The sequence below is a fragment of the Artemia sp. Qi Xiang Cuo genome, chromosome 14 (genome assembly GCF_049724085.1).
Source record: "Artemia sp. Qi Xiang Cuo chromosome 14, ASM4972408v1, whole genome shotgun sequence".
Classification (NCBI taxonomy): domain Eukaryota; kingdom Metazoa; phylum Arthropoda; class Branchiopoda; order Anostraca; family Artemiidae; genus Artemia; species Artemia sp. Qi Xiang Cuo.
Genome location: NC_142807.1, coordinates 22,605,532 through 22,620,644, shown reverse-complemented (window position 1 = coordinate 22,620,644; position 15,113 = coordinate 22,605,532). Strand labels below are relative to the sequence as shown.

Sequence of the window (15,113 nt, the reverse complement as noted above, 5' to 3'; positions counted from 1 at the left end):
GATTCTAGTTTCTAAGCAGAATTAGAACAAGTGCAGATATTTAGGTCAGCTCTTGTAGACTAATTATACGTCTATAGACGTGTGATTCCAGTTCTAAGCCCGATTATCTTATCTAAAACGAGGAAGTCTAGAACTCTTCATCATAAAGATTCGTGCACTAAAACAATACAACCCCAAAACTTCGTAAGTTGTTATTATACCTTTTATTAGTTTATTATTACTATTTTCTAAAGTTTCTTCAAAAGGCTCAAATTCTTATGAGGAAGAAAATTTTGACTTGGGAAAGGTTTTTATTACTGCAAAACGATTGGGGAAGACGAGCTCAATGCTAATGGGTGCAAAATTAGTGCAGCCACTCGGCACTAGTTTTCCGCGAAAATTGGCTCAGAAAACGGCTAATTATATTAACTAAAAAAAAAGGAATCCACTATTTCGTAATACGAACTATTATTAGGGACCATCTAGAGGAAATCGCCTAGAAGTTTTTTTGTGAAACAGCTTGTTTTCTATTCATGACAACCACAGTCTCGATGGTAAGAACTGAAAGCACTTTTTTATGTAAGGAAATTCGACAGACGAAATTGACCTACGTCTGGATCAGATACGTGTGTAGGGAAGAGGCGTTCAGGTTGCTTCTCCTCGAAATCCAAAAGTCTTTGCGATTTCCTTCAAAACCTACTGTATATCTTGCCATTTCTCCTTTTCCTGCGTTTTTTGTAAATTTCTTTGAGACTTAATTAGTCATTGATAACCATAAGGTAACCATAAGGAACCATAAAGTAACCATTCGCCTTTTGAAACATGATAAAGAAGTGGTAATTCTCAGCTTAATTTTGGATACCGTTCAACTATTTTTTCCTTTTTTGTAGGATGGTCAATTCCAACATGTTGTAATACCCAAAGACAAGCTTCGGATCCTCCTTGTAAATTCAAAGGTGTCTCGGCGGACTTCTGACCAGGTAATCAAAGGTAAAAATCGAAGGGATCTTCTTCCAACTGTTATGGAGCATGTTTATAACGCACTACATGCCACTGCAGAAGAAGCTAAGCTAATTCTCGGAAGACTTGATGAAGTATATGACTATAAAAAATTAAGCGTAAGTACTATTCTGTTGATACGAGCTGATTGTGCCAAATGGAGACAACGCCAACAGACTTCTTGAGACCGTCCAAGAAAGCAGTCACTTTGGTCTGTAACATAATCGAATAACTGCAATGAGAATTGTCGTCAGTGGTAAGAAAAATCACCTTTTGAAAAATGAAAAATTATGCTTGCTGAGCATATAATTGTTTACAAGGAAGTCGCTCCAATAAAAAGTAAAGTCACATTTTATTGGTAAAAAGTATTATCAGATTGTGAGATTAATATCTTTAAATGCACAGATAAAGACAATTCTGAAAGACTTCTTGACTTGGGCCAAGAAATCCTTCATTTTTATCTTCTGGACTATCGAGTAGCTCTGACCAGGGTTGCCACCAGCGGAACGAACAAATCACCTTAGAGAACGCAAAAAGATGAAAATTATACCATTCATATATGAAATAGCTTATAGTTTTGCCATTCCATAAAAAAAATGCAATTCGAATTTTATCGGAAACAAGAACAATCAGATTATAAAAATTACTATCTTTAAAGAAAAAATTAAACCCTTACTCCATACCTATCTACCTTAGTTCTGCCCTAGGATGGGTAATAAACTATATATCAACAAGTGAAATGACATCATTTTTATACAGTTCTGAAAGAGGGTTAAGCCAGCTTTGCCTTTCACTGGGACTACCTGTCTTGGTTCTATTCCAATTAGCTATGGCTTTCAAGTCTTTATTCACTTCCACAAAGTTTATTTCAATTCAAAGCCATTGACAGGCTTTTTGGCTCTAGTCGGGAAAGCTGACCTTTTGTCTTCTAATGAAATATCTCCGAAAGATAAGTGTTAACTTGTCTATTTAGGCGTATGTAGCTGTTTGCTGAAAAATCGAATCTGGAGAAACTTAACTCTTGGGGCTCAGTTTTTTTTAATGAAGGCATTTAGCATGTTCACTTAAAGTACAAGGTTTCCTAAAAAGAACGCCGGATTTGTGTTTGCTATAAATCGAAACTATTTGTTTGAAAGAAACAAACCAAAACACATCAGTCTCTTTAGGAGTGCTTGTAATTATACGTTAAACACCACATCGGGTATATGCCCCCCACATGCTAGCCCTACATGCACTTTTTCTGTCCATGAAATATAGCCTGAGAAAATTTACCCTGTTTTCGATAAAGGAAGGAAACACCCCCAAAAAAGTCACGGAATCTTAATGAAAATTGCACATTCATTGTATTAGAAAATCACATTCATTGTATCAGAAAACCCTACTTTATAGGTTTCAAATTCCCGTCAGCAAAATATGGAGTTTTGTATTTTTCCCAGAAGAGAGAGCGAAATTCCTCATTTTTTCAGATGGGAGCTTGAGACCTCAAGTCAGTTTCTCTGATACGCTGATTATGATGGTGTGATTTTCATTAGGGTTCCGTGACATTTTGGGAATGTTTCACCCCTTTATCGAAAATTAGACAAATTTACTCAGGCGTATAATTTCATTGACAGAATAAGTGCATGTTTGGCTAGAAAGAGGGGGAGGGGGATATGTCTGATATTGTGTTTCACCTATAACTGTTACATATTCTGAAGAAAATTGTGTGTTTTGTATGCTTTTTTTTAATAAATAAATTTGATGTATAGTAGATTCAAATCTGGTGTTATTTCGTGTCTTTTTGTGTTTGGTAATTTGCAGCTGATATTGTAGCGTTCTGTGTAAAAGGTTCATTCATAACGAGATTTAGCTAGTGCCCAGATTTTAGGGAATGTCGGACTAATTCATAATAAGATATAGTTACGTTCTGGGGTTAGCTAGAGCCAGCACCAAAGTTCAATCGATTTGAACTTTTCTGGAATTCAGCTGATGCTAGCCAAATAAAGACCTTCCTTTATCCTTGGCTGTAGAGGAAAAAAAAACTTCGGGGTGTTTAACGTTGTGGTCAATGTTTTCCATCTTAATTAGCCTGAACTAACCAATCAGACAAACCTTTTTGTAAATGGTTGTAGTTAAAATCTTGCCGCTACATGCATCAAGCGTTGTGCATCATTAGTAGTAAGGCCATAGGGAATATGAGTCGTGCTTGCGTAATTTGTCTTACCTCTTGCCTGAGGCATGAATATACAGTGTAGTCTAACCTGTACATTGGCTTACCACGGGTCAGTCACCTAATGCCATACTGAATACACAACGTGCTTGCGTAATTTGTCTTACCTCTCGCCTGAGGCATGAATATACAGTGTAGTCTAACCGGTACATTGGATTACCACGGGTCAGTCACCTATTACTACGGACGGTGGTCTATTTCGTAATATACATGTTTTTTTTTAAGGTAAATCCGTGCCAGAAAAACCGGTGTGTCTTTTTTAGCTGCCAATATATTCAATTATTTTTTTGTATATATTCAGGTTTCAGATTAGAATTTTCTACAGTTTGAATAGTTCATTCAATCTACCAGTATCGATATTTTTGCAATCATTTACACAGATATGGAATATTCTAAGCGACTTCTGGTGAGTAAAATTTTCTAATTATTATAATAAAAAGAAATCTATTTTTTTGTCTCGCCATTGTATATAAAAAATTAAAATAGAATTTGCATATTAGTTTCGCCAGATATGAAAGGTCGCCCCTCTCCTCAATATCTTGCTCTTTACGCTAAAGCTGTTAGCGCTTTCAAAAAAGCTTCCTATTCTAATTAAAAAGTCCCTGTTTTTTTTTTCATCAAATTTTGGTAAATATTCAAAAACAGGGCCAGTCAGTTTCGCTATTAAAATAGTCAAATCGTTTTTAATCCTCTCCACCTGAAAAAAGGTGTTAATATTCAAACAGGACGGGTAGTTTCACCAATAAAATAATCAAATCACTACGTTTTTCTACCTGTAAAGGGATGTTTTCTCACTATCTGATTAAGAAGAGCATGTTTACAAATTTGTTGGCTAAAAATGGCTTTCTCAAAATTGAGTTATGAATTAACTTACGAATTAACTTACATAACGAAACTTCAATATTTATTTGTTTTTATCACATGTATTAAAGGGTTTGCCCCCAAGTCAATAACTCGCTATTTGTACTAAAGTTAGAACTTTGTTCAAATCACTAACTATTGAATCAGAAAGGCCGGTTAATTAGAATAGATATCTCTTTTGAAAGTGCAAAAAAAAAAACTTTAGCGTAAAGGGGCGAGATATCGACTAGAGGGCGACCCCCGTAATATACTTAATAATTTTTTGGTTTAGGTTATGTCGGAGTCTTCCTTTTTCCTTTTTTCTGTGATTTTAAGTATTTCGCAATTTAGGTATATAAAAAGTTTTAAAAGCTATGCATATAAGAAAAAAAAAAACTAAAATTGTCAACTTTTTGTGTTTGGTACTATGGAATTGATAGGCTCAGTGCCCTCCATTAATATTCTGAATAAGTAAAAATTGAAGTAGCTAATTAAATTGTGTCATTTTAGAATGTTGTTGATCAAGCATCGCAGCAAAAACGCGCAAAATTGGATCAAACTCTGGATAAGACTGAGACGGGATTAATTGAATCATTGAATGCAAAAATATCAACTGTAGTTCGTCTCGCATCCCATTCCAAAGCAAAGAAGGAATCTGGCAACATAGCTGTGTTTATCGACGTAATTTTTAAACATATATTATAAAAATATTTTAATAATTTATTAAATCGACTCCTTTTATGCATGCGGTGAATAATGCTATTTCATGATTGACATGTAAAAAAGTTGCGGTACAATATAACTGAATTAGCATGCATATATTTAGGCTAATGCGATACAGGAACCTTCAGGGTGTTACAAATTTTATAGGCCTGTATACAATTCAAAAATTACCAGTTTTATTGGAACTCAAACATCGTCTGCGGGACATGTACTCGCCTTGTTTTACCAGTTTTAATGGTTTTAAGCTATTACTAAAACCTTTATAAACATCAGCTTTGATGAAAATCAACGCTACCAGTAGAATACCAAATAAAATATATAAATATGAAATAAAATCCTGATTCATACAGCCTTAAGCATCCTCAAATTCAATGAGGAAGATTATTCTAATTGATTTGTATATATACATGTCACGTGTGTGGAGATCTATTTATTTCTTAGAAGGTGGGGGAAGGGGATTAGAAGTGTGGATCTAGATCCTGAATTTGGACAAAATTTTGAATCCAGGAAGTTCAAACTGGACCTCAACAGCTCATTATGTTATTTTTATTATTATAAAACAATTTCAATTAAATACACGAGAATCTTCAAAGCAAAAGAAGACATTGAACTGAAATCTAACGAGACCTAAATCTCGAAAGGTCATTATTTTATTTTATAATTAAACAATTTCAATCAAATAAACGAGAATATTCAAAACATCAAAAGCCTTGGCTATTCTAATTTCAAAATGTTAATTCCAATATGTAAATAAAGAAATAATAATAAATGTTGCGTTTAATGTTCTATTAACCAAATCAATTACCGTTTAACTAGGCTTAGGTAGAGATATTATAGGTCAGAGATATTAAAATGTTAATCTCCCCCCCCCCCCGATGTGTGTGCGTGTGGGTGTGTGTGTGCGTGTGTGTGTGTGTCTGTCAGTGGGTGCGCATGTGTGTGTGTGTGTGTGTGTGGGTGGGGGGGTGGCTGGGTGTGTTGGGGTGGGTGTGGGTGTGTGTGTGGGTGTGTGTGTGTGTGTGTGTGTGTGTGTGTGTGTGTGTGTGTGTGTGTGTGTGTGTGTGTGTGTGTGTGTGTGTGTGTGTGTGTGTGTGTGTGTGTGTGTGTGTGTGTGTGTGTGTGTGTGTGTGTGTGTGTGTGTGTGTGTGTGTGTGTGTGTGTGTGTGTGTGTGTGTGTGTGTGTGTGTGTGTGTGTGTGTGTGTGTGTGTGTGTGTGTGTGTGTGTGTGTGTGTGTGTGTGTGTGTGTGTGTGTGTGTGTGTGTGTGTGTGTGTGTGTGTGTGTGTGTGTGTGTGTGTGTGTGTGTGTGTGTGTGTGTGTGTGTGTGTGTGTGTGTGTGTGTGTGTGTGTGTGTGTGTGTGTGTGTGTGTGTGTGTGTGTGTGTGTGTGTGTGTGTGTGTGTGTGTGTGTGTGTGTGTGTGTGTGTGTGTGTGTGTGTGTGTGTGTGTGTGTGTGTGTGTGTGTGTGTGTGTTTTTGTTTGTGTGTGTTTTTGTGTGTGTGTGTGTGTGTGTTTGTGTGTGTGTGTGTGTGTGTGTGTGTGTGTGTGTGTGTGTGTGTGTGTGTGTGTGTGTGTGTCTGTGTGTGTGTGTGCGAGCGGTGCATGCGACGCGTCTACTCGATAATTCATGAAATAATGCTTATTTCATAGATAAAATAAAACCTTTTTTCTATAGGTTAATGAATTAGCCTTTTCGACATTTTTCAACATCGTAAAAGTTTATGTCAGAGATGTGTGTGTGTGTGTTGGGGTGTGTGTGTGTGTGTGTGTGTGTCTGTGTGTGTGCGAGCGGTGCATGCGCCGCGTCTACTCGATAATTCATGAAATAATGCTTATTTCACATAGAAAATAAAACCTTTTTTCTATAGGTTAATGAATTAGCCTTTTCGACATTTTTCAACACTGTAAAAGTGTATGTCAGATATATTAAAATGTTAATCTCCCCCCACCCCCGATGTGTGTGCGTGTGGGTGTGTGTGTGTCTGTAAGTGTGTGTGCATGTGTGTGTGTGTGTGGGTGTGTGTGTATGTGCGAGCGGTGCATGCGCCGAGTCTACTCGATAATTCATGAAATAATGCTTATTTCACATAGAAAATAAAACCTTTTTTCTATAGGTTAATGAATTAGCCTTTTTGACATTTTTCAACACCGTAAAAGTGTATGTCAGAGATGTTAAAATGTTAATCTCCCCCACCCCCGATGTGTGTGCGTGTGGGTGTGTGTGTGTGTGTGCATGTGTGTGTGTCTGTAAGTGTGTGCGCATGTGTGTGTGTGTGCGTGTGGTTGGGTGTGTGGGGGTGTAGGTGTATCTGCACGAGCGGTGCATGCGCCACGTGTACTCGATAATTAATGAAATAATGCTTATATTACATAGAAAATAAAAGCTTTTTTCTACAGATTAATGATATAGCACCACGACCACAATGGAGTGTTGAAACAGCTGAATTTTCAATACCAATTCCTTCACCACCAACAGAGTTCAGTGATGAAGCTACATTAGTTCTAGAGAATATGGAGTGGTGGAGGGGTTTCCTTAATGATGTTTTTGAGGAAATGGCTAGCCTAGACGACTTAACCTGTGATATTGACATGCTTGAGGATCTGGGGTGGGCAGATATTTTTATGCGTGAGCATTTAGGTGATGTTACTAGTGTATCTGAACTGGGTCCTCATAATGAAATTCCAGCACCGGACAATACAGGCTGGCTCAATCAATTGTCCCCAAACACCTTGGAATATGTACTAGGGGACCTCATGCCACCTCCAACCAACGTTATTGAACAGACTGGGAGTGGTGGTGGTGTTATTGACAATTCCTTTTCGCCCTCCACCATTCCACCTAATTATATAACTATTAGTAGTAGTAACATAACATCACAAACAACTGTACTCTTTATACCACATTTTTTTCTGTCCAACTATTCATTACACAACAAAATGTTATAAAGTACCAAATTTGGTGGGCCATTCAACTCTCTAATATCGGAAGATACAATAAGAGACGCCTTGGCCATAACACAAGATTATACTGATAAGATTCTGAGCCAGTCTTGAACAACAAATGAGGGTGTGGGGTGTGGGGTGCAGTTTAAAAGCATCAATAGCACTAAAACAATTTTTTTTAAATGAAAAAACGGCTGTTATTTGATTGGAAAACTTCGTTGAGAGATTTTGGCGATTCAATTGCATTTATTATATTAAAGAGACGGTATTTCTAAATTGGTCTACTATTATTCAATTTAAGTGGTAAAATTATAACAAGAGGGGTAGTGGATCTGTGGTTTTTTTTATTGAAAGTTTAAATGTTAATATATGTAGGTTTAAAAAGGATTTTATTGTAAGATGGGGAGCGGGGAATATTGAATTAAAATATCATTCAGATTTAAAGTGTTTTAGGGGGATAAAACAAATAAGTTTTGATACGATGCTTCAGTATTTCAAGTTTACATTTTTAACTGCCGCCTATGGAAGTCTTCGAATAGACATATCTTAGAAGAGGTTGGATAAAACTTCAGTCGATGGTTGGGAGGGTTCAAAGTCCACAACAGTAAATTTTAATTGTTTAAACGGTCAATTTCCAGTGACACTAAAGGAACTAGATATTTTTGAGCGGGCTAATGCACATTTAAAGATTGGTGTCACGGTGTTACAGTATGAAACAGAATTTGAAGAGGGTCAGCGTTCCGATAAGAAGGGTGTATTATTTCCATTGCGAGCTCCTTCAATTGAATCAGTAGAATATTGGGTGTGGCTTCTATACACCCTACCCAAGGACACCAATTCAATTGGTCATTTAATTCTAATTATGGATATTAGTATGGTTTTGAGGGAGGGTAAAAAAGCGGGATGGTGTGTTTTATTACTGTCCAACATGTCTCTCAAGATTTCTTTCTGATTTAAAGTTAAAGCATCACATGAAACACTGTAAACGTCATGGATACCTGGCTGTGGAGACAGTAACTGGATATAGAGCAATCTTACGTTTTAAAAATTTTCAAAGCACGCTCCTGCCTATCAATAAGATCGCTTTGGACTGTGAAGCGAGGCTCACAGACGTGTCCGATCCGTCAAATTCGAATCGTGTTAAAATACATGAAGTCATAGGGGTCTCTTAAGCTCACGCGCAACGAGATTCCAATAATACCTTGCAAGTGATGGATCTAGTGGAGATGTTGAGTGACTGTGAATACTGCATGTGCTCGGCATTGGTCAGTCTAATAAAAACAGCAAACGGTGCAATTTCGCGCCTTCGTTATACAAACTATCCTATGCTCCGATCACCAGATGACCTATTGGCCATTAAAAATCGTAAAATGTGTTGGGTTTGCAAGGGAGAATTTGATGATGGTGTTGGGAATGGGGGGCGGAGGAAGGTGATCGACCATGATCATTTGTGGCAGGAAATTCCCTCGGGAGGGAGTAACTTTAGAGGGGTAGCACACCAGTCATGCAATTTAAACGTTAGACAGCAATATTTCGTACCTGTTTTTATACACAATTCCAATTAGGACTTAAAGTTTGTTCTTCCGGCGTTGGCCCGCATTGCCAAGGGAGGAGTTGTAGATGGCGTATGGATAGATGGTTATTTTTCACATAATATCATACCCAAATCATAAGAGGAGCTACTGCTGCTAGAATTCATCTGGAAAAAAGTTAACAAGGGCAACACGTGCCTGAATAAAATCGGTTTTTTTAGACTCTTTTAGCTTGTTCCCCAAATCTTTAAGTCAATTGATTCAGGTACAGAAAAGTGATAATTTTGATAGCTTCCCCCTCCTCAAACAGCGCTTTCCCGATGATGAAATGTATGATTTATTAACGTGTAAGGGTATATATCCATATGATTATTACAACTCTGGCTCGAGACTAGATGAGGTGTCACTACCGCCCATTGAAGCTTTTTACAATTCTCTTACTGAGAGTGAGTGCACCACTAGCGACTATGAATTTGCTAAGAGGGTTTGGGCAAAGGGCGGATGTAAAAAATGGGTGGGATTATTGTAAACTTTACTTGGCCAGTGACGTACTCACTCTTCTGGACATTGTGTGCAAAAATACGGATAAAATCTATGGGGAATTTGGGTTGGATTTAGGTTATTATTTTTTCACTCCCCATTTGGTGTTGGACTTGATACTTAAAATCAGCAAAGAAGAATTTGGTCTGATCCCCGTTGTGGATCTGCATGTGTTTGTTGAGAGATAATTGTGGGGTGGGTATGTTTTTCACGGGGATCGTATCATGAAAACTGATCCGAGTGGACAGCACACCGATGAAAAGTCGGACGCAGTTTTTCTGGATATGAATTCTCTTTACCCATCGGCAATGTATCACCAATGTTTGCCGTGTGGCAATTATAAATGGCTTGGCAATCCGTGTGATTCGAATCTCCCCGATATGGCCATTGTTGAGAAGAATGGGGCACAGGGGTGGTTTTTTGAAATTGACAGTGAAATACCCATGGAAATCCATGACTCGGTAAAAGACTTTGTTTTTCCGTGCATAAATAGACCGATGGTTAGGGACTCTCTGAGCCCCTACTATTTATCTTTAGTAGAGGATGGGAGTATGCACTGGGCACCTTCAAAACAAAAACTAATTGCCAACCTCAACCCGAAACAGAATATCGTTGTTCATCACGTGCTATTGAAATGGATGGTGTCCAATGGTTTCAAAGTCACAAAGATTCATAGAGCCCTCCAATTTGATCAAAAGCCTTATATGAATACGTTTATTGACACCTTTGTCAGTAAGCCTTCAAAAGCGAAAACGAAAGTTGAAATATAAGTCTATAAACTCATTTTGAACTCAGCTGTAGGTTAAAAGTGCGAGTGCGTACGACATATAAGTCTATCTTACATTGTAACCAACCCCTAAGATTGTGCTCGAATCATTGCGGATCCAAACTTCACATCGTTCACAATCATAGACTCTAATATGGTGCTCCTACATCGCAAGAAAAGAAACATTGTATTAAATAAAAATATTGCAGGCGGAAGTGCAATAACTGAAATATCCAAGAATCCCATGTTGTCATCTTATTAAAATGTATGCAAGGTACAATGGCCAATTGAGGGACTAGTTCAAGTGTATTACGGGGACACTGATTCACTCCTGTTAAAAGTAAAAACTGAAACTTTATTGAATGATTTGGAAAATGGCGAGTACATTAGCTCACGAATGGACTAAAATAACTGGGACGAATCCCTCTACCCAGAGCTAATGAAACGCCAGGCCCCAAATCAATTGTTAATGCTAAAATCTGAAATGGGTAGCCATGTGATATCCAGTGGTGTGTTTTCTGGTCCGAAGGTATACTGCGTGGAAACGCACGGCAAGGACATCAAACAAGTTTGCAAGAGGGTACCTACTCACTTTGCAAAAAAAAATTTCGACATGAGTGTGTATAGAAACTGTGTGGAACGTAGTTTAGTGCCAAGGGCGAAAGCCATGGCGATTCGCTCTTTACAATTTAAAAACTACACAGTTCGAGTTGAGAAAAACGCCATGTCTGCAATATCGCACAATTTCTATTTAATTGTGGTTGCTTTTACGTTAAAACCAAACGTTAATTATTTAATTTCAGCACGTTTTTATTTTATATATCAAATAACACAACTCGGCATAGAAAAACTAACTTAAATTCACTAAAAAAAAAAGTAAAAATTGGGGGGGCGGTTTTTTTGGGTAATTAGGTGTTTTTTAAATTCTGTTTTTTTTCTTTATCAAAATAAATTTACAATGTATGTGTGGGTGTGTGCACGGCAGATCAATTTCCAGTATTTAAGGCCAGCCGGGGCCCGCCGCAGCGGGCCCCCGCTTCCTGGCACCCGGCGCGTCCCGGCCCACCCCCGGCCGCCACAGCGGCCGCCCCCCGGGGGGGGGGGGGGGGGATCCCAAAATTTAAAATGCTGTATATAATGGTGATATTATTATTTCAAGTGCATTATTCTAATAAATGTTGTATTTTTTTCTATAAATAAACAAAAAAAAAGTGTATTTATTCAAGTGTTTTTTTTTCTAGTGGTTATGCAAATGTTGTATTTTTTATTATAAATAAATTAAAAAAGTGTATTTTTTTCATGTTTAATGTGCCTTTTTTCAATGTAGTATTTTTTAAGTATTGTTACTTTTTTATTTTTAATAAAAGAAAATGTTATTCTTTATTCGTCTTCTTCTTATTTTTCTTGAACGGAGTAGTAATAGGGAAATTATTTAGTCATTAGACAGCCATAGTCTACAGATAGTTGTCTAAGTGACCTGTTGAAGGGAACATGTATCAATTTAAAACACAATTCAGATCGTTTCTGTGTGGACCGTCAATGTCGGGCAAAACAACAATCCTAACTAAAATAATTAAAAATTGCGATAAAATGTTTGTGGAAAAGCCGAAAAAAATCTACTATTGTTACAGTATTTGGTAGGAGTCATATGATAAAATAAAAGCAATTGCCACGACGGGGTTGGTGCAGATACAATTCATACAGGGACTTGATGTTTTCAGCATTATTGAACAAAACTCTTGGTTGATCATTGACGATTTAGCTGAATCCATTGAAAAATGGTCCCAGGAAATCCTACAAATGTTCACTGTTCGCCCTCATCATGAACAGATTTCCGTTACTCTGGTTCTACACAATCTCTTTCGTCAGAGCAAGTGTATACAAATACTTGCATTCAACTGCACCTACTATATCATCTATAGAGCTGTTCATGATTCTAGCTCGCTAATAACTCTCAATAAACAAATCTATCCAGGATCCCCCGAATTTCTGCTCTCAGCATACAATCAGGTAACTAATTGACCACACGGTAGTATCCTTATAAATCTTAATCGGAAGGCACCTTACAATTTGCATGCGTCCACAGATATTTTCGACAGTAAAATTAAACTATTTTTCCCCATGAAGTAAAAGGACATATTAGACGCTAACAAGGCATTGAAAAAACTACAGGAAAATAGACATCTATTTTCAGTTCTAAGCAGTTCAAAACCTCTACTTAGGAAAGCAATACTCAAACACGGTATTGACAATGATTTCATTAATCTAATATCCGAACTGTGTTTAAATTTGACCGAGGGTCATGTTCAACTGCCAGAAGTAGTTAAGCAACAGGCAAAGTAACATCGTTCCATTGTACGTACATTGGCCTCTAAAAAGAAAAAAAAGAATTTTAAAAGGAAACGACTTCTTCAGGCAGGCGGTAGCTTTTCATGCTTTTACAGCCAATAATTGTATGGTTTGTAAACAGTTTTCTCAAGAAAGAGAATGGCGAAACCATATATGGAGACCGTAATAAAAATAATTCTCTCAACTGTCGAAAGCTTTGAGGGAAATCTGAGTAAAGTACTCTACAATAAGACTATTGAGGATGGTAAAAAAACTGATTTTACTTCAAGATGCACTTCGCCGAGCGGACAAACACAAGTCCTATCGGTTGAAGCCCACTGCTGCTGCTGCTGCTGATTCCAAAAAAGAATCATCTCCTCAAGAGTCTGCTGCTGGAACACAATTAAAGAAGGAGGAATTGGATTCAATTGTATTGAAAATTGGAAATCTAATGCCCCACTCATATCGGGAACAAATTAAACGACTCCTAGCCTATCTCTTGGAAAGTGGTCAAGATCACATTCAAGTTGAGAGCAATGAGAAAGAGATTATAATTCAGGGCAAGAGGTATAATCAACTTGATTTAATGTATGACATGGTTACAAATCGTAAAGGACTATTTTCATTTTACGCTGATCTATACAACCCTTAGAAATACATTAAAGTTCCCCAAAAGTCTTCTTGGCAATAAACAAGTTCTAAAAGTATTAAATTATTATGCTGGATCATCATCATCAACATCAACACTAAGACAATAAAAAAATGATGTTGAAGAAGAAGATTTTAAACCAATTTTGGAAAATACTAGGACACCACTGATAGCTAGACAAAAGCGAAGACGTATCAAGTCAACGTCACCACCACCACCACCACCAACAGCCAGTATACAAAAGGGTAGCGGACGTTACACAACGTGTTTACGTTCAAAATGGTTGATGTTCTGACAGGTGTTTATGAAAATATTGGTGAGGCGGGGAGTTTAAGTTCCACCACCACTCTTCCCAAAGTCACTGGTGTTCAAACTAAAAGTGTACAAGAATATCTACAAAATGAATCAAGTTAAACTCTGCATAGAAATCATAGACTTTATGCCAATCAATATCGAAAACTAAAGCCTTTTACCCATTGTATATAGTGCAAGCATATCTCCTGACTCTAGATGAGATTCATAGACGTCACAATACACCGTACAAGTACATCCTACTTGCAATCAGTGTTTATAGTCGCTATGCATATGCAATTCCATTGCGATCAAAGAGAGGTGTTGAAGTTGCTCAGGCCATTGAAAGTATTCTCGAACAGGATTCATATAAAAAAATTCAAACGGATCGCGGTAGTGAATTTGTTAATCCCCATGTTGCAAAAGTACTAGAGAAATATAGTACACTGCTCTATCATAGTTATCGTCCTATAAAAGCTGCATTCGTCAAACAATTGATAAGTACTATTTGACTTTTAATTTCAAGAAATTGCTAATTGAAAAATGCACCGGCTTATATTCATGATCTTGATCAAATCATGTCGATTTATAGTCAACAAGCTCATCGATCATTGTCTAACTCTAGACCAACGGAAGTTCATCATTCTGATCATGATACAATTGACACCTTTCTTATACAATATTCCATTGAAACGACTGTCAAGAAGATGAAAATTAAATTAAATGTTGGTGATACTGTTCGAATTAATAGAACAACTAATATTTTTGAAAAGGTGAATTACTTTTGGTCCACCAAACTTTTCAATGTGACAAAAATCCGAGACACTGGACCCATAACTTATCGCTTGCGTGGTACCAAAGATGAAGAGATTCTCGGCGGCTTTTATGACTATGAACTACAAAAAGTTAAAAATGCTAGTGAAATGTATCAAATTGAAAAGATATTAAAGACACGTACTCGCAGGGGTAAGAAACAGTTACTTGTTCGGTGGCTAGGATACAACTCTGATTTTGATTCTTGGATCGGTGTTGAAGTTATTGACAATGCCCAGTGATTTCTATGTAACATTCATGTCCAACGTTTCCGATCCTCTCTACAATGACTTGAATACGACAAGTGATTTTTGGACAAAACTCCCCTGCCATCAGAGTTGACGGTGCATATGAAGTGGCTCTTGTTGACTGTATTCTCAAAAATACCTATTACATTCTGACAAAGAATCGTGTGTATGATATATAAGTTAGACTATTTAACTGGAGTGGGAACTGGTTGGGCTATGTTGACTATGAAAGGGCTGAAGCACTGAAATCTAGTG

The 15,113-nt window shown here is 37.3% G+C and overlaps 1 protein-coding gene across 1 annotated transcript in view; it reads left to right on the top strand.

Annotated features, from left to right (window-relative positions):
* Positions 1-15,113, top strand: part of Mvk (Mevalonate kinase) — a 108,695-nt gene that overhangs the window by 79,240 nt on the left and 14,342 nt on the right. Inside the window, exon 4 of the mRNA XM_089100668.1 lies at positions 870-1,097. Within this exon, the coding sequence (XP_088956794.1) occupies positions 870-1,097 (228 nt within the window). The remainder of the gene's footprint in view (positions 1-869; positions 1,098-15,113) is intronic.